The 19741-nt window shown below is 37.8% G+C and overlaps 1 protein-coding gene across 1 annotated transcript in view; it reads right to left on the bottom strand.

Moving 5' to 3' along the window:
• Nucleotides 1-378: 378 nt before the first annotated feature.
• Nucleotides 379-19741, bottom strand: part of AGPAT5 (1-acylglycerol-3-phosphate O-acyltransferase 5) — a 52462-nt gene continuing 33099 nt past the window's right edge. The window contains exons 6-8 of the mRNA XM_079329247.1: nucleotides 18761-18922; nucleotides 4770-4893; nucleotides 379-2892 (exon numbers count right to left, since the gene is read on the bottom strand). Of these exons, the coding sequence (XP_079185373.1) occupies nucleotides 2667-2892; nucleotides 4770-4893; nucleotides 18761-18922 (512 nt within the window). The 3' untranslated portion in view covers nucleotides 379-2666. The remainder of the gene's footprint in view (nucleotides 2893-4769; nucleotides 4894-18760; nucleotides 18923-19741) is intronic.

Genomic DNA, 19741 nt, shown 5'->3' with positions numbered 1-19741 from the left:
CCCTGCCCCTGGGTCTGCCCACACTCTGCCAGTGTTGTCAGGCCAAGGCCTATTGCCACTGAGACAGAAGCATGGTCCTACACACTAATGAACATCACTAACGAGCAGCAAATGGTGCAGGTGCTCAAGGGTGAAAAGCTATAGCAATTCAAGTGACCTGGTGGTGTGTTGCATTGGAACAAGCACAGATCAATTCCAACACATTTCTGGCTGCATGGGAAAAAAGGACAGTTGTTTTCTTTCAGTTGACTGCTTCTCACACAAGTCCTTCCACAGGGGACTTAAAACCACTTAAAACTTGTAGCCTTTGTTTAAACAGTTCCAAATTCCAAACATGAAAGGGCAGAAAAAATTGAACAAGCAGACAGGACAGAAAAGTTGAATGAGCATTGGCTCTTCTTATTTTAATGAAGAAATATTTCAAGTTAATATCAGTGCATATTTAGAAATAGCATGTGATACTCTCAATGCCAAATACATCAGCAAATTACAGTTTCAAAACTTTATAAATTAATGGTAATGAAAAAAAAATATTAACTTAGAGAATAAGGTTCAAAATAAACATCCTGTTTGTTTGCTGCACTGTGTCAATTATATTCTTGGTACTTAAACAGCATGAGAGATCCAATATTTCAGGTAATAGGCTCTCCAAAATAGCAGTTATTTTTCTATAAATGAATTAAGCAGTTTGCATTTATTTTTGATGTATAATTAAATGTTATTCTTAGCTGTTACAAAGAAATTTAGTCATATCAGAGTAAAATTTCATTCCATGACTGAAAAAACTCCCACTAACATAGGAACATTGCCTTCTGGTTGTACCCACTGGTAACAGTCAGCTGAGAATAGGAAGAACTACATGTAAGCACATTTGGCCGTTACATAAAATGGCTTTTTTTTTTTTTTTTTTCACAGCCTCATAACAATACTGTTTTTCAACATTGTTCCCAGTCATTGTTTTTAAAATGGTTCATCGACATATCCTGAATCAATCACTGATATAAATAACTCCAGTGACAAAATCCATTATGAAAGGACACAGAACTGCAAACTGAAAGTTGTACTGAATGATTTTAAGGTGGAATTGTAATTCCTCTGTAACACTCCGTTAAAAAAAACAAAACCAACCCCATACAGTAAAACCTTTAATTAACTGGCAATGGTGGAATCTGAAAAACTGAGATATAATTTTAAGAGATGTTTAACTTACAATGGACTCTAAAGCAAGAAAAATCATATTGAAGCTATAAAGAGACAGATGCACATTTAAAGCTTGCAAGTGTGATATAAAAATACACTCTAGTTTTTAAATTTTGATACAGGGAGTCCAATTCCCTAATGGAAGAAGATAAAATACATCTTCTTACCTACCCCATTGCTGTACATATATATTTAGATCAGGAAATTGCTTTCCCCAACAAATATACCAGCCTTGGGAATCACAGACTTTCATAGGGCTTGTTGATTCTGCATTTTAAAGTATATTTTCAAGCAGGTGAACTACTGATAGGATATGCATTTTGTTGACTATTATCTACTGTGCAAATCATATACACCAACCCCATAACTTCAACCTAAGTGCAGTCTGCATGGCCTAGAATGACTCAGAATCTAGTGGGACACTACAGCACAGAGATGATTGCCAGCCTACGGAACACCAGACTAAATCAGGTTAGTGGGAAAGGCACAGACTCCAGATTTAGCAGGAACACCTGAAGGTTCCTCCATACTGCTCCTGAAGTTACAGTGATTCTGTGCACTACCCAAACAACAAGGGTTGCTTCCAGAAAATTGTGAGGTAACAGGAAACTTCTGCTTATGGCACGTACACATGGGAGAGAGTGAGCTCAGCTGAACGCTCGTGGTGCAAGGAGTGATGCAGACACAAGGGAGGCTACAGGGGCTCTGGCCAGAAACTAAAACTTCACATTTCCTTACACAGCACACATTCCTTTTATGCACAAATACGAGGTGCGCAAAATAAGCTGTTTGCTCGGTACAATTTAATGTTTTGCATATGTAAAATAATCACCTAATACTGCAATATAATCAAAAATCATGCACTAGATAAACAGAGCTTCTTCCCCATGAACAAGAGTTCTCAGGAACATTTTATTCTGCTTCTGGTAACATCTCATGATTTGCCAGCTTACACAGTCCCTTTTAAAGAACACAGTATTTAGTGAAAACTGAAGAGCAACATTAAAAAGAAAACAAACTTTTGATTTTAATTGCGATACAGCTGGGATAGATGCAACTGAGCTGTTGTAATGCACCAAAGAGTAACAAAAATTCAACATGAATATCAGAAGAATAAATATATACCCTAAATTAATCTCTGTAAATACATTCACAGGTCCACATAAGACACCCTCATACTTCTTCAAATCTGCAGAGAGAGATAGATGTTAGTTCATGGGGAAAGCATTTTATCATATGACTCGGTTTATCTGTCATTATTCCAGCAAAAATCAGTAGCAAATTTGAAAATCTACATTTATTTTCCCCAGACCAACCACACAGAGGCTTAAGTCACAAAATCTATTATTTCCAATATTCGATCAATAAGGCTTTATTTACACTTTTTTTCTATAAAGTCAGGAAAAAATTTGGTGCAATGTGCAAGAAAAGACTGCACATTTCACTGATTGGAGACTAACATCTGCTTATGGTTTAATGCTAACCCACAGGCAGCCAATTAAAGTTCCATATATCCATGTTTTTACATAGAGTTTCCTTCCAGATTCTGTGAGAAGCATACTTGCAGTCAGGCCACCTAAAAACAGCAAAGATGGCAAAGTTTTCTTGAGGCTTAGTTTGGAATGAACACTTTTCCCAGGGAACTTATTTCTTCTTTTAGAATCCTTTGCATCGTAAAATTCTATTAGTAACCTATAAGCAGAGAAAAAGGAGATGGTCAAAGTCAGACAGTAGCTTAAGACATTTCAAGCAACCTTACTTTCATCCATAAATGCTTCTAACCAAACCCTTTTAACAAATGATTTCATAATATGTAGCAGCTCCTCTGTAACAAGTTCAAACAATGAGTATTGCTTACAAATATGATACACATCAAAATACTCGACCTGAACCCTTGTAAGCATTAAGGCCATATTTTCCTTGTGGACCAACTGCAACAGTGAATACAGAAGTTGACAAGAATTTTTTTCATTCAGGATTTAGCAGAAAAGCCCAGAGCACTGGATGATATTGTAGGACAAAACAACACACTGAGCACCAAAGGAGGAGGAAGAAGTATCTTCATAAAATAAACTAATAAGTAACAAGGGCTCACAAGACACTGAATATAATGGAAGCCAAACATTCAAGAGTAAGATGCTACATCATTGGCTTAGTAGTTACTTTCTCCCTCCTACTTTTGAAAAACAGTAATAAATGGGTCTGGAAATTATGAGGTTTTGTTTTAACTATCTCTAAACTTGCCTGACAGACTGCTTTGGTCCCAGGAAAGATGTTCCAGTGAACAGGTGCTTACAGTGACACATAGATGATTCAGTTTTGTTCATCTTCACTAGATAACTAAAGGGACAGACACTGGACAGCCTTTTATTTTATGTATCTTTATCTACTTAAATTCAGACTTTCAAAAGTAAAGAAAAAAAACACTTTTTAGTGATCCTAAATGTGTCAGACACTTTAGTAACAGTGCCATGTTTACAGATAGTCATGTTAATTTCTATATGAATTTAAAGGTCTCAGGAGAAATGAATACATTTTTTACTTCCGTGGGGTGTGAGACTGGCAGAACAGTATTAAAGCAGAACAGAACTGGAGAACCAGGGAAATATCTGTCTCACTCAAAGTATTCAAGGATTTAGAAAGTAAACAGATTCAGCTCCCTTAAGCAGAACCTCAGATCTGGCAAATTAAACCATCATCTCTCAAGTAATATTTAAATCCTACATTTAGGCACAAAGTCCTTCTGGAGAACCAAGTCCCCCAGGATCTGCTGCATATACTCACTAGTGACCTTATCTGGAGATGCTGGATGAAGCCAGGTACTTTGTTTCTGCCACAATTCAAAAATGCACAAATCAAACTTCTATTTCACCTTGTTTCCCCAGTGAAGGTTGGAATTTTGGGGTCAACTGTGTTTTTATCCAGTCGCTGTCTGGATGAAAGATTTGTAAACAATTTTGGCAGAAGAGATTAGATCAAGACCTACCCCTCTATCACTCCAACTTAACACTGATTACAAAGGCAGAATCACACTGCTTTTTCTTGCTTGCCTACCACAGGCATCTTACATTCCTGCACAGGACTTAACTACGAGAAGATGAATGGAGAGTATTCAGATAAATCTTGCCTGGAACATGGACTCACACGTCTTTAATCTAAAGAAGATCAAAACCCAAGGAATCCCAACCTCCTGAACAAAAGGCTCACAAGATTATATTATATTATATTATATTATATTATATTATATTATATTATATTATATTATATTATATTATATTATATTATATTATATTATATTATATTATATTATATTATATTATATTATATTATATTATATTATATTATATTATATTGTATTGTATTATATTACATTACATTACATTACATTACATTACATTACATTGCATCATATCATATCATATCATATCAATGGCAGTACCAATATCACCTCTCTTCAGAGGGTCCTACAGCTGGCACTGCTGGTAACACAAAAATCATGGGTATATTTGTTAATCTAAAAGAAATAAGACAGACTCTTGAAACAGAAAGTTCTCCATATTTCTACTCACTTATCCTTTACTTCAAAACGTTCATGAAGCCACCTTCTCATGTACATCTGCTCTTCTGGAATGTCCTTCAGTTCAATTCGGTCTATGAAAATATGAACTCTTGGGCATTCCTTACAAAGAAACTCTAAGAAGAGAACAAACAACACAACTGAGTTACAAAAACATTGAGTTATGAATACACCAAAAAGCTGGACTGTAAATGCCTTGGAAGCCTAAATTCAGTGCTCAAAAACCTTCCCTCCTTATGTTTGGATCCTGAGCACTTCACTGAGCTTAGAAACCATCTGGCCTACACACTTGAAATGGTAGACCACTGTCATGTAAAGCATGGAAGAACAGTCCTAAAATACACTTTTTTGACTGTAAAAGGCTGTGCTTGAAAACATTATCCTCTACCTCAGCAGCAATATACTCATTCAACAGTGTCAGACGCAGTAACTTTGATGTCATAAAGTTATCCATCCTGCAATTTTGTTTAAAGTTAGTAATCCTCTTTGCCTTGTCCTTTTTAAAATCTAAATTTTGTTTGTTGCTGTATAACCAAACTGGGATTACAGCAATTTCCCAAAGCATCTCCAGGAGAAAGTATGCTTCAATTTAAGCAATAACCTATAATTAAAAAGTGTAACAGGGCAGAAGACTCAGAACATAATGCTGCTTTCCATTTTGTATCCCTTCATTTTTCTTCTGTCTTACAGAGCTTGAGACAAACTGCAAACTACCACCCCCCTGCCCCAATTTCCTCAATTTGTCCCTAGACAAACTTACCAAGCAAGCATTAAGAACAAACAAAACTCCATTACTCAAATGGCCTTGTGGGATTTCTTACAACTAACAAATGGTAAAAATACTGAGCATGATTACTGTAATTTACTGCATGTTCTAAATGTGAAATCCTGTGCAATGTGATTGATAACTATTTGCATTTATCAGTAGCAAGGGGTACTGCAGCAGCCACAGTATCCCTGGACAGAGATTTGCATGATGTGAGTATAGAAGTCCTCAGACATTTGGATAGTCATCCTGTTTCGAAAAGTGCCTTCCTACAATACATACAGGCAAAAAATGTACACAGACTGGGTGGTCCCTTTAGGTTGTTGACATTTTTTGGACAGCAGTGCAGATGCACAGAAGACTTTGACCCGTAACTGTAAGGGGTATCTGGAGGAATGAATGTGCAAATAAATTGTTACAGCATGTACATCTTTATTGTTGTCTGCCAAAGCAGATATCCCCCTATTTGTTTTTCATCTTTACAGGATTATTGATTTGTAAGGACCTTGCTGTAAAAACAGTCCTTATCACATACTAAAAATTGCCTTAAGGAATTTTAAAAGCCTGCTCATGCAAATGTGTGTGTGTGCTTGCAGAGGGGGAGGGAAGGAGAAGAGATAAAGAGATCCCTAAGGTCTTGAGGCACTTGGATGCAGAAATCTGTAAGGTGCTGTGTGTGGTTCTGTCTGGATGTCGTGCACAGAGCTCTTCACCAAACCACAGCATAAAGAGAACAACATGGCCCCACCATCAGCTGGAGAGCTGGATGAAGGCTCCATCCAGGCATGAGTCCATCTCTTGGCCATGGAGCAGCAAACACAGCTGCTGCCAAGAGGTTTCTGGTAGACCCTTCTCCTAGCTACAGCTATTAGACAGCAGTTAAGTATGTAAGATGGCAAGTTCAGGACTCAGAATGATGGTACATGTGGATATTTTCATGTGCTTTTACTAACCACAATGAAATCAGTGTTATCTAAAATAATTTTTTTTTCTCTTGCTTTAATGTGAAGACAGGATTTTGTAGGGCTGTTTCTCTAAGGATACTACCCAGGCCATTATGTGAAGGTCATTGAGTATATGAGCACCTAAAATTGTTCTATTAATATGTTAAAAGGACAGATGTATTATCCATGTCTTAAATGCTTATACTGTTCATGATGTACAAATCCTCTTTTGAGTGGCATTACCTATTAAGTGGAACATTCTAGCAATATACAAAACTGTATCCAGAAAACAAATGCCTGGAAGCAGATGATCTGGTCTTTTTCTGTACTAGACTCCTATAAAAAACATCTATGGTATGCATAGTCAGTTAGAGCTGAAGATCCAGCTTTAAAAGATATTCAAAACATTCTGTGCATTATATAGTATATGTTTCTTTTGCTTCATTGCAGATGGGCTGTTCTGCATAGTGAACCAACAAGTCTTTACTGATGTTACTTATAACTCAGTTATAAATTAGCAAGGAAAACTATAAACCAATCAAAACTCAAGGCATAAGTATTTCAAAAGAAACACCTTTCCCACCAAAGCTGAAGTGTAGCAATAATATTTGAGGCAACAAAATCTCCTCCTCAAATATCTGAGTGTTGCTACTGGCTTTCCACCTTAGGCCCAAGTTCCAATGCACGCTGATTCTTACCACTTCCCAATCTGCTCTTCTTCAAACACTCGAAATTGAATCCCCATATCTTTATCCCCTAAACTTTGTAATTATTTCCCCCACCTTTGTGAATCCCAATGCCTTCCCTAATAGCCTCACCCTCCCTTTTGAGTTTGCCTGAGTTCAGCCTCACTCAGGGCTGTGTGATCTGCTGCTTCAGGTGCTACCTGGGGAAGGTCATGATCCCCACACATCGATTTTATGTCCTTTTATCCAAAGCCTGGGTAGTCAAGACATCTGCAGATGAAACTGTAATGCATGCAGTCAACTAAGTCAGGTAATCTAACTAGTATTTAATTATCCAATTCATGTCAGTGTTTAATGCAACTAACCCAACTTTACTTCCCCCAATCTGCAGTGTCACAGCAACCACATAAGAACACCATTGGATAAGGATGACATATTGAATGTGAGAAGAAACAGCTGGATTTTATCACCATAACCTCCAAAGGTTTGTGGTGGTCCCATGACCCTTAATTTCACATTAGCTTAACTCCCAAAAGACTTGTGTAATTAAGCTAAGAAACAAAATCTTATTGAAGCAATTTATTATGCACAAATTACATCCAACTTCAGGGACACTAGCCCTTAAGGCCAACATCTGACAGGCTTTTCAGATTCCTAAACTTGCCAGAATTTGTTATAACTAACAGCAGGAACAAGCAAGCCTGAACTTCCCTTCAAGAGACAAAACAGAAATGCAAATCATGCATTACAAGCAAACATTATGTTGGGGACAGCATTAGTCAAGAACCTTGTACAATTTGGGTTAAATGAACACTAACAACTTGTGTGGGAGCCAAATGGACTGACTTTCGTGTGGGAGATAATTTCCTAATAAAACTTTATATCTGGCTGAATAACAGATACAAGCACAGAATGTTTATAATGCTTCTAGTGACCAAGCACAGCAGAAGGAAGGAATTGAAAATAATAAAAGTGGATTGAGCACTATTTGTTCCTGAGCTGTGACACTGTATCCCTCCTTTGGTGGGACAGGATTCACACTGACACAGGGCCTCAGAGCAGGAATCACTGCAGCCCTGGGATTAATAAATAAGGTGCAACAGCCTCCAGGAAAGGAATTGAATCCATGGAAATTTTAATTGCAAACCAATATTTGGGGCTTCCACAAAATTCTACCAGTTCTCAACTCCTCACCTTCAAAAGCCAATTAATTCTCTTTGGAATTACCACCATTACCAGGGAAACTGAGGGAGGAGAGAAGCTCTGAAACTGATATATCTGTAACTGAGAAGGGACAAACAACTGGCCTCAGACCACCTTCCCCTTCTGAACCACATAAATTCATTCCACCACTCCAGGTTATTTTCCTTGTTATTTCCCTTAAGAAAGTTGTAACAGCAGTGTCACACTTAAACAGATATTCCAATTTTCAATTACTAATGAAGTCTATTTTTATATGCACTTTAAATATGACAGCAACAAAGTAGCTCAGATTTCAACCTCCTACACTGGCTCTTCCACTGCAATATAATTGTTGCCAAAGTCCTTCAAAATTAAGAATGGACAAACTGAGGCCTGACTTAGTTGTGTCCACTTAAAGAACCCTCAAATCTCTCCTGTTATAACAGATTTCAGTAATGTTTGTGATATATTAATAGTGATATCACAGGAAAATGAAATCTGAATAATGTGTATTTATTCTAAGTAAGTAGCATTTCAAATGTGTAAAAATACATCTCTTCAGTAAGAAAACATTGTGTGTTGTGGTCTGTATAGTTTTACAGACAAAAAACCATGACACCAGAGACATTCCTCTGAACTGTAGGTTCTTTCTCCACTTCTTAAACTTGCATTAATCTGGACTTCAGCGTTCAGCTACCAAAGTGGTTTGTAAACTATCTCCTCTTCAAAGAAAGAAATCGTCTCTCCACTTCCATTCACTTTGTACACCAAATTAACAATCAAACAGCAAAACAAACATAAATTTAAGTGCTGTGTTGTTTCTCAGCTTCATGCTTTCCATCATCCCAAGCTGAGCTGACAGGAAACTATTTCACGACTTGCTCTAACAAAATAAAGCAGCAGTAGAGCAAAGCAGCCCTAGACAGGAAAGCAAACATCCCAGGCCAGCAGAGGCTGATGTAGGAGCTGCCTGGGCAGCAGTGAAGGAGTAGCACCAGTACCTGTGAGCACTGCAGATGTAGGGAAGCGTGGAGGGGATCTGTGCAACCCAGACTGAAGCCAGGAAACAGGCCTGTACTTGAGGAATAGAGCTCTCAGGAATAGTGCCAACCTCTTGTGCAAGGACTTACATACACACAGAGATCAGTGACCCCATGCATACACGAGGGGCACAGTGTAAGGAGGATACAGTTCAGGAGACGGGGGATGTTTTGAAGTGAGAAATGGGATGGAACTAGCATGCCACAAAAACTGAAACGTTAGAGACTGGCAGTTGGGCAAGACTGAAAGTCAGAAAAATAACATGTTCAGATGGATGTAACATGAGGTGGATGTAGATAAAATTCATTGTGAGGGCAAGATTCAGAAGTGCCTCTGTACCAACATGAGGAGCCTAAATATGAAGACATTACAAGAATTACTGGCACCTAGAGATCACTCCTCCTGTAATGCAGGTGAGCTTGCAGGAGTGGGCAATGCTACCAGGCTACCAGGAATGACAGAGGAGCATGTACAAGTGAGGGTAAGGTACTGTGCATGAAAAATTACATGAAGCATATTAGCTTTATATAATAAGGAGACAAAAGCACAATAAAGTCCTTGTGGATGGAAAATCCAGATTTTACTAGAATATGTATAAGATATATAATTAAATTACTTCCAAGTAAGCTTAATAATAGTGAGCAGAAACTGTGAAGCCAGACTGAGACCTGCAAGTTCAGGACTGATGGCAGGAGTGTGAGATTTCAGCTACCTTTATTGAACTGCATTGGTACTTCAGCAGGATGAGCAGGGGAAAAACATCCCAAATAAAACCAAACCAAGGTGACCCAACCAACTGGATAAAAACATCAAAGGGGGAAAAAAACTACTTCCTGGAAGTGCTAGTAAGCAAGAAAACCCACAAGAAAAGATGTTCCTGGTGTGGTCTTGCTCTGCAACCACAATACAATTAATTTCAGTGTTGTAGAGAAAGAATCCAGCACAGAAATGCAGAATTCTTCAGGGTTGGCCTCTTCTCCTAGGCAACTAGTGACAGCACAAGGGAAATGGCCTCAAGTTGCACCACAGGAAGTTCAGGCTGGATGGATATTAGGAAAACTATTTTTTCACTGAAAGAGTGGTCATGCATTGGAACAGGCTTCCCCAGAAAAGTGGTGAAGTTGTAATCCCTGGAAGTGTTAAAAAAATAAGCAGATGTGGCACTTTGTGATAAGGTTTAGTGGGTGTGGGTGGTGTTTGGTTGAAGGCTGAACTTCATGATTTGGAAGTCTTTTCCAACTTCAATTATTCTATGAATTAAAGAAAATACACACTGGGAAGGAAGGCAAAATGTCAAAACACCCTAAAGTATACAGTCCAAAAGAAGACAACCTAGAGGCTATAAAAAAAATTGTAATAAAACGTGTAACTTGCATAAAACATGTAACACTGCAAAAGAAAAAGCCTGTGTGGGTCTGAAAAACATCTGCATAACTTTAATGGGAAAATCAAGGAGGCTATCATGATACCCTCTTCTCCTCTTTGAGGAATGGAAAGCTTGTCCAAGTAAGGAAAAGTCACAAAACTGCTCATGTCAAATGAAAACATAAACTTAAGAGGACTAAAAATGAACTTGAAAAATGGTAAGAGTGCTCTATTTGACTTGCAAGAGAAGCTCATATATCTGCTTTCACCATTTTTTCTTGTTGAAAATGTTTGATTCCTACACCCATTCTTTGTACCAGATCATTCAAAGGAACTAGATCAATAAGTAAACAGAAAATATTAGACTAAATATAAATAAACAAGTCAGATGTCAGGAAGTCACCAAGACCAGACAGCATTCATCCAGAAGCTCCCAAATGTGGAATTTAAAAACAAAGATGTGTAACATATCATTATAAACAGCCATTGTGCCAGAAAAATGGGAAGTTTCCCTTCTACAAATGAGGACTTTAGAGATGATGCTGAGAAAAACAGAAATACAGACCAGAGTTTTATATCACTGGGTAAGATAACAGGCCTGTAAGAAAATCACTGAAAACACAGATAATCACAGTCTGTTGAAAAGGATCTGGTGTGGATTCTGTAAAGGGAAATCCTGTCCCATTAACTTGCTGGATTTCTACAACAGTGTCAAGGACCAGGCAGATAAAGAGGATTCAGTGGACATGATATTTTTGAATTTTCATAAAGCCTCTGACTGGGTTCCACACTGAAGGCTATTTAAGAAATTAATCTGTCACAGGATTAGAGGAAATGATGTTTTATAAACCGAAAGCTGCTTAAAGGAGAGGAAGCAAATGGAAGGACTTAGGGATGGAAAAGACTTGGTGACTGGGGTCCTCTGAGGATTGATGCCAGGCCTGGTTTTACTCTGTCTCATGACTGATGAGTTGAAGAAGGGAGCAAACTGTGAATGCTCCAATTTTTCACATCTCTTTGAGAAGACCCTGAGCTCTTTTGGGTAGTCAAATGTTGGCTGAACTTCAAAAAACCCTCAAAGCTGAACAAACAGGGTGAAAATGTGGCAGCCAAGCTTCAGTGTAAACAAACATGGGGAAAAAAAATAACTGAAAGCCTGATTACATGATGCTTAACTTGGAATTGGTGGTTACAATCTGGGAGTTGCTGACCCTTCCCAAAAACCAACCTCTCAGCAGCAGCCCCAAATCGCCCAAATACTGGGTAGCTTGAGGAAGGACATCAAGAACAAGGAAAAGAGAGTCACTCTACAGATGATTATGAATCCACATTTTAAATACTGTGTGCACTTCTGGTCTCAGCATCTGAAGGAAAATGTCATGGACTCAGAGAAGGCCACAGAAAAGACCAACTAAAACATTTAAAGAGGAAAAGTACCTCCTTACAAACAAGGAGACATTTAAAAGACCAAATTTTCACTTTGGAGAAGGGAAGCAGAAGGAAGGATATGATAGCTTAAAAAAAAAAATATCCTGAAGATGGCAGATAAGAACTATAGCAAATCCTGCAAATTCAAGGGTAAATAATCACTTACCTGTATATTCCTGAAGATGCTGAGATCTAAAGAATCTTTAAAAATTATTATTATTAGAAAATTATATCTGTAGTTTGCTATACTGATATTAGCAATGGAGAGCAGCATAATGTCACTGTAAGTTGTCTTCCTGTTCCAAGATGGTCTCTGATTAAGACTCACAGTACTTGCACATTATAGCTCGCTGAAACAATCTCTGAGTGGCTTTAATCTGTTATTCTAACAGATGCACTCTGGACTCTGTACTAGTCTGTAAGAAAATGTGTATATTGTATGTTGGCTGAGTTAGCAGGAGGTTTCCTACAAAAGCTTAACAGTTTTGATTAATAGGCTGCCAGGAACAGAACCTAAATCATGTTAGGTCTGTGGATTACATCTAAAGGGTATCCCACCACTGGTAACTGAAAATGAACAAATTCAGGTAACACCTGCATCTTCCCTGGAACATTTTTAAAGTTTCAGAAGTGAAAAAAAAAAAAATTCAAACTATGCAATTAAGAAAAAAAGGCTACAAAAGATATGAGGAGTGGACCAATTCAAAACTATGTTCTCTATAGCAAAAAACCAGGATCTGTTTGAAACTATGCCAGTACTGCTAATATTGATGTTTTTGCCTTTCTTTCACACAGTCTGTTTTGATAAACAGAGAACAGCACCACAGAGTAGAAGAAAAGGACTCTAATGCATAAAACCCCCAAAAATAAACACAGACTCTCAAAGCAGCAACATATTTTTGGCCAAACCTGACAGTGTGAAGAAGTTAAAGTTGTTTTTTTTATCCTCAGGATTTAGATACACTTTTGCATAAGGATCAGGAGTTCCTTGAGCTTTTGTAAATAAATGGCTGCTTGGGGAGTGGAATGCTTCCTCTCACATGTGCATGAGGTCTAGGGTGCAGGGTAATTTTATGAATCTCCAGTGTAAATACTTTCAAGAGCCTCTTGTGTAGCAGAGGTTTCCTGATGACCATGTGTTTTCAGATCACAAATTCCCAGGGAGGCTACAGATGCACTACAGATGCTTACCTTCAGCAAGAGCTGCTTGGGAATAACAGAGATACACAATAACCTGGTTTGCAATCAGAGGAACACATGCCTGGCGCTCGGAAGGAGCTGCAGAGAGTCATTACTCCCACCAAGGGGGTGTGAGCACACAGATACAGTGCCACAAGTGTCTGTGATTTGGGAAAAGTTAGACACATTTGGGGTTGCCTGAATCTTGCATTCTTCCTTAGCCATCCAAGATTGGCTGATGGTGGAGACAAGAAACTGAGCTACAGGAATTCCAAACACAGTTGACATCTTTGAGCGTGAGTAGCACCTCTGCTTCTTTATCCATCCAAAAACAAGGACACAGACTGATCTTCATTTTCTCTGATGAACTACATCAAGATTTTCATACCCTCCCATAAATTGCACTTTGGTGATATGTGGTTTTTGACCAGGAGTACAATGTTTAATTCTTAGAGTATGAAAATACTTTGCCTTACCCAGACTGTCCTTATCTGCAGAATATTGATACATATGCCCACATTTGTGTTGAAAATGCCACTATGAATAAGTAATTCCCATATTAACAGACAGGTTTTCATGTCACTCAAACTACTTCTAATAGGGAATTACAGAGGGTCTAAAATAATAGCTCTAGTCCTATGGAAGACAAGTGAAAATGCATTTAGTTAAAACTGAATGACAGCTTACCTCTTGGTACCTGGTAAAATCATGTTATTAAAGAAGTTTTATTTTATCTTTTGCACAAAATAAAAACAGGGTATTCCTTGAAAAGAAAATGTCTTATAGGATATCTCAAGGTTTGAAGGGACCTTTGGAGATCATCTAGTCCAAACCCGATAAACCCCCAATGTTGCCAAACAGTGTCATAAAAATTCCTCCAAACACCTCAATGTAAATTTTACATATTGACATACAAAAGGTAATTATCACTTAAACTCTGCTTGAACAGATGCAGAATGACAAGCTTTTGGTGTGAAGCTTACTGTACATGCTAAAATGCCATTCTACACATTTTACAAATTTCACCAATGCTAATGTTCAGCCTGAGGTCTAATCTACATCCTTTCTTTGATTACTCTAAAATAAATGATATTTACTCTTCAATATTCTTTCATGCAATAGAAGATGACAGCTAGCAGAGATCTGAAGAGATTATTAATCACTTCATAACTATAAAATTTACTTTGGACTGTTTTGTACTTCTGTTAATGTTTATCTGCTTAATAATTTAGCTTTTTAATTCTTTCAACACATCTGTAACCATGTGCTTGTTATCATTCTTTCGACCTTGAGAGACAATGGGTGTGAACAAATTTGTGCCACAGTTCAGAAGGACTGTTTTCTATTGCTCCAGTTTATTTTCTGTAGTCTTGTACTTCCCTGTCTAACTGGGTCCTAACAAAAGTGCAAGCTTTTGGAAAAGTGTATCTTCCCCAAGGGCAGTTAGGCCAGTCTGACCTCCTTAAATTATACTGATCAAAGTGATGTACAGATTTTCAGAAATGCACATGCACACAGGCTTTCAAAGTGTTTGTTCTGGAACTGATATACAGCAGAGTCAACAGCTCTCAAGAATTCCTTTGACTTCTTTAAGACAGAGTCTATATGTACTTGCTATTTTTATTCAGTGTTTATCATTGTCACATGCTGCTATTTCACACACTCTTTCATCTACAATGGCCAGATAAATACCATCTGGTTATGCTAAAGCCTTCAGGCAGAATAATAAAGATGTAGATGTGTACATAATACTCTTTCAGGTGCAAGAATGATAACAGTTCCCACATCCTATGAGACCTGCCCCTTAACACCAGACAAAGCTGGATGTGAACACTTAGCACATTTATTCAGAAGGGGGGAAAACTACATTCTCATCCTTTCTTCCCAAGCTTATTTCTGCTTTTCACTTGATGACAGTGTATTAAAACAGTATCAACAAATTCAGCACAGGTTCTCCCCTTCCTTTTTCCTTCTAAATAGTTCTTCCAGACTTCAGTACCTGAGATGTTGTTCAGCTGTGCCACATTGCCCATGTGATTATTTGCATCCTATTCTAATGACCACACATAAATTCTGCCTAGCAGCATGGTCCTCCCCAAGCAGGACCAAGATGTTTTGTCATTAGTGATCTGCTCAAGCCATCCTCAGGACTAGGGAGAGGGGAGAAACCTGTGGGAAATTGCTGTTTTAGAAAGGCTGCCATGTGCCAGATAAACTTCCACTGGAAACATAACAACATCCAAACTTGTAATGAAGGGAATGAATAAATGGCAGGAAAAAGATTCCATCCATTGGTTACAACTGGATGTGAAGCAACAGTAGAAAGCCATGTATCTGCATAAAGCTAATCTAATCTTAGTCATGATGAAGACTAATCAAATCTGATGTGTCCTAAAACAAACCTGCCACTGGAAAGTGGCAAAAAATAGTAACATGCATAAGTAGTGACAAAAAGCTCAACACATTTGAAAGTATATACTACAATAATTTGCCCGCTCTAAAATGGCACCATGCTATATCAGGTATATCTGGCATTCAACTGTTCTTATGGTGAAATGTCTATCTTCCAGCTGCTAATATATTATGCTGTGTTTTTATCCTATTGAGCAACTCAACAGTACATTTAAGATCGCTGGAGTTAAAAAAAGAAGTAAAAAAATTAAATTTTGCTAAGACTATTTAGACTAAAAGTTACATCCTACAAAATTTAAAAAACAGTTCATTTCTTCTGCAGATTTTTTTTCCCCATTCACATTTTGTTAACACAATTTCTCAGACAAAGTGTGCTGCTTCTCCTCACACTCACTAAAATGTTCTTTTTAACACACTTTGTTTACTATTGAAGACAACAGCCAAGAGCTGATGATGTCCCAGGTAAGTATGGCTTTTTCCTGAAATGGCAGAGGCTCTTCTGAGGAATTGAGATTTATAGAACTGAAAGCAAAATGTATTTCAATAAACACTATCTGTGTGGAATTCAGATTTCATTCACATGGGAAATGTCATAGTATGGGAAATAAAGTCTTCAAGTAAAGTTGTGTTTATCAGAAGTTTGTTTTCCATGCAATAAATTTCAATCAGTGTTGCTAGATTGAAAAAGACATGTCAACCTTATCTTTTAAAAATTACCAGGATTGCACTGCCATTTTATTCTGATGAGAATGAAAAACAAAATTCTCAACCAGCACTGACACAAATATGAAATGTTCATATGAAATAAGATGTCCCTTTCATGTGTGCATAACTCATTTTAGCACTGTGAAAGAGAAATAATGCTAAAAAATGTTAAATGCATAAGTATGCCTAATTCAATTCTTGTTATATTCCTGACAGACCAGTTGCTGAACTTCTGCATAACAAATGTGAAATGATCTTGATCCCTTAGAACAGAAATTGTTTGTCTGTCACTTTGTGTCTGGAGAGCCTAAAAGAATGACAACTACGTTCCACACTGTAATTCATAAAGTGTTCTTAATCTACATAATTTATATTATATGGAATACATGTGACTGCCACAATAGCATGGAATGCAATGTTGATCTATCATGGATATATCATTTATCTGCTCTGTAAGGGGTAACAGCTGGTTGGCTGCACTTCATTCTGTATTACTGCTTTATTTTTACCCCAAGGCTGAGCCAGTAATTACCCCAGCCCTAACAGTAAGCCTGGCTGAAAGATATGCCTGGACTGCTGCCATGGAGGCTCCAAAAGGCTGGATGTAGAATGGCCACCCCAAAGCATCTGATTCCTGCTTGACACCAACACAAAAAACAGCCAGCAGGGAAATTCAGCTTGTTGGTTACCCTTCTGTAATTATATCATGCTTCATGTAAACCATAAGGTTCAATAGGTGAAGAGGTCTTGTAAGGAATTTGAACATTTGCCATCTTATCATTAGGTAATGACATTTTAATAGTTTAATTAACCATTAGGCAGTGAGAAGTTCAGCATGAGAATGGCTGAAACTGCCTAGTAATTAAGTCATGAAACAAGATATGCTACAGGGAAGGAGAAACAATCCTATTTGTTTTGAAGAGAGTCTTAGAAGTGGTTGGGTGATGGGACAACAAGGAGGCTGCTCAGTCTCCAAAGGTACTGTAAAAGGGTCAGAAGGCATTTAAGAAAATAAAATAACTTTAAATAATAAAAAGAACCCTTGACATAAAAAACTGCTCATTAGGAACAAAATGTACATAAAATAAAACCATCCTAAGACATTACAGTACAATACAATCGTTGAGTTAATACAGTGTTGACAATTTTGCTTCTCACCTACCAAAAGAATTTTAAACAGGATGAAAATGTAAAAATAGACAATTTCAGAACTTCTAATCAACTAGCACCTGGGAAGCAGTGCATGTGACTCAAGGAGTTACACCTGCTAATGAAGTAACATGGAAACAGCTGCACTACAAATTATTTTTAGCAGCAGAAGGAACAAGTCCCAATGACACTGGGTAAGCTGAGGAGCAGAGAGTTAGATAAGTTCCCTGCAGGTCCTCAGTCGACACTGATCCCTTGCCCAAAAATTTGGAGAGCTCTGTGAAAGTACTGTAGCTGTTTTTTCTCACTTGGTATTTGTAGTGCGAGAGACTCAAAAGTGCAACTTTGATCCAACCAGAACAAACAATCAGTCACAGATACAGCTGAGTAATACAACAACTACAAATGGAAAGAAAGGTGACATTCGGCAGTCCAGTAACAGTGCAGGCAAATTACTTAAGAATAAATTATAAGTCTAGCACCAAGCATAATAAACAACAAACCCTGAAGCTCTCTGTTCCTGAGTTTTCCCCAGCAGAAACTCCAGAATATATTTTCTGGTTAGATTACTCAAGGAATGTAAAACAAATCTATCTAATTTTCTTGTCCTGTAGGTGGTTTAAAATACTAAAGCAAGTAAAGCCCACTTGCATAAAATGCTGTTGAATGTTTGTAAGATTACTGGATGTGTGCAGCAATTTGAAAATTTGTCAGTAAAATACTACTGCTATGCATTTTCCCTTTAAAATATGTGCACTTCAGCAATTAGATGTGCATGTGTTCATGTACATATATGCAGCACAGCAGAGGAAGAGAGAGAGAATTTAAGATGCCAATCCCAGTGCTAGAAGAAGCACGAAGGTAAATGGAATCTGCTGCCTATGGCTCCAAGATCCCTTTAACTGCAAAGGGCACTTGTGTTTAGAATTGGAATAGGGAAGCAGAGGGCAGGAGTGTCACAGGTAACTCCTGTAAAGCCCAGTGACTAGAACAATGCCCTACCAGGGGGCTGTAGGATGGCTGAATTGCTGTGGAGATTATCTTCAGAGCATTTCAAAGCACCTGAAGTTGGTTCTGTATATAAACAAGCATATGGCTACAGCATCTCCCACAGGCCTCGACTCACCTGTCATAGATGGTGCCAGTTTTCTTTGCCCTTTGTGGTCCACAGTACCTTCATAAGCCACAGTCACATCATACACTGCATCCAGATAGTCTTTCATTGTGTCAATGGCTACATGAGTTGCCTTCACCCGTGGAGTCAGCACGTGCTTTAGTATAGCAAGTCCTAGATGAAAAAAAAATGAAAAAGAATTACAGTGCTTGAAAGTAAACTGGACTACATTTACAAAAGGAATGTCAGCATCTCCATCCAAAATCACAAGAGGTTTATTCTCAATCTCAATTCTCAGTTGAAAGATTGTGCATGTGTATTCACTGCTTATTCTCTACTGAACACATTAGAAAATTAAATAGAAATCCTAAAGGACATTAACAGTAGGAAGACTGCTCAGTAAGTGGGCGTTTTTTACAACTTCTCACTAGAAACAGTGATGGTTTCAATATGGCTCATGAGTGATTAAACACCTCTCTTTACTGCTTATGTGAGTCCAACTGAGGTTAAGAAAAAAAGCAAATTATCTGAGAAATACTAAACAAAAATAGCATCACCTCCTGAAATTCTGCATCAGTAACAGATCTGACAGATATTTAAGCACACCTAATTAAGAGAATTTTAAGCACACCTAATGCTTATCCAGTATTTTACTTCCCTAGGACAAACCAATTTAGTGAACATACTGAATCCTACTCACGATCCCAGCAGAAAACTTAGCAGCAATGGGGGGAAATACAGCACTGAGAACCAAAACCAAGGAGGAAATCTGTTCTTCCCTGCAAACAACTTGTTACAATTCACTTGGCTACTGACAAACTCATAGTGACAGAAATCAACTTTTATCTTTAACTTTTCCAGGCCAAGCCACAGAGATTGGTATGTCAGGGACACAAGAACATCAGGTTTAACATCACTCCACATGTCTTAACAACAGTATTTCATATCCATGTTTACTTCAGTTGACCACTTCCATTTAGAGCATACTTAAGA

Source organism: Erithacus rubecula, assembly GCF_903797595.1.
Source record: "Erithacus rubecula genome assembly, chromosome: 2".
Taxonomy (NCBI): domain Eukaryota; kingdom Metazoa; phylum Chordata; class Aves; order Passeriformes; family Muscicapidae; genus Erithacus; species Erithacus rubecula.
The sequence above is the reverse complement of the archived record's forward strand: the minus strand, read 5'-3'. Positions and strand labels throughout refer to the sequence as shown.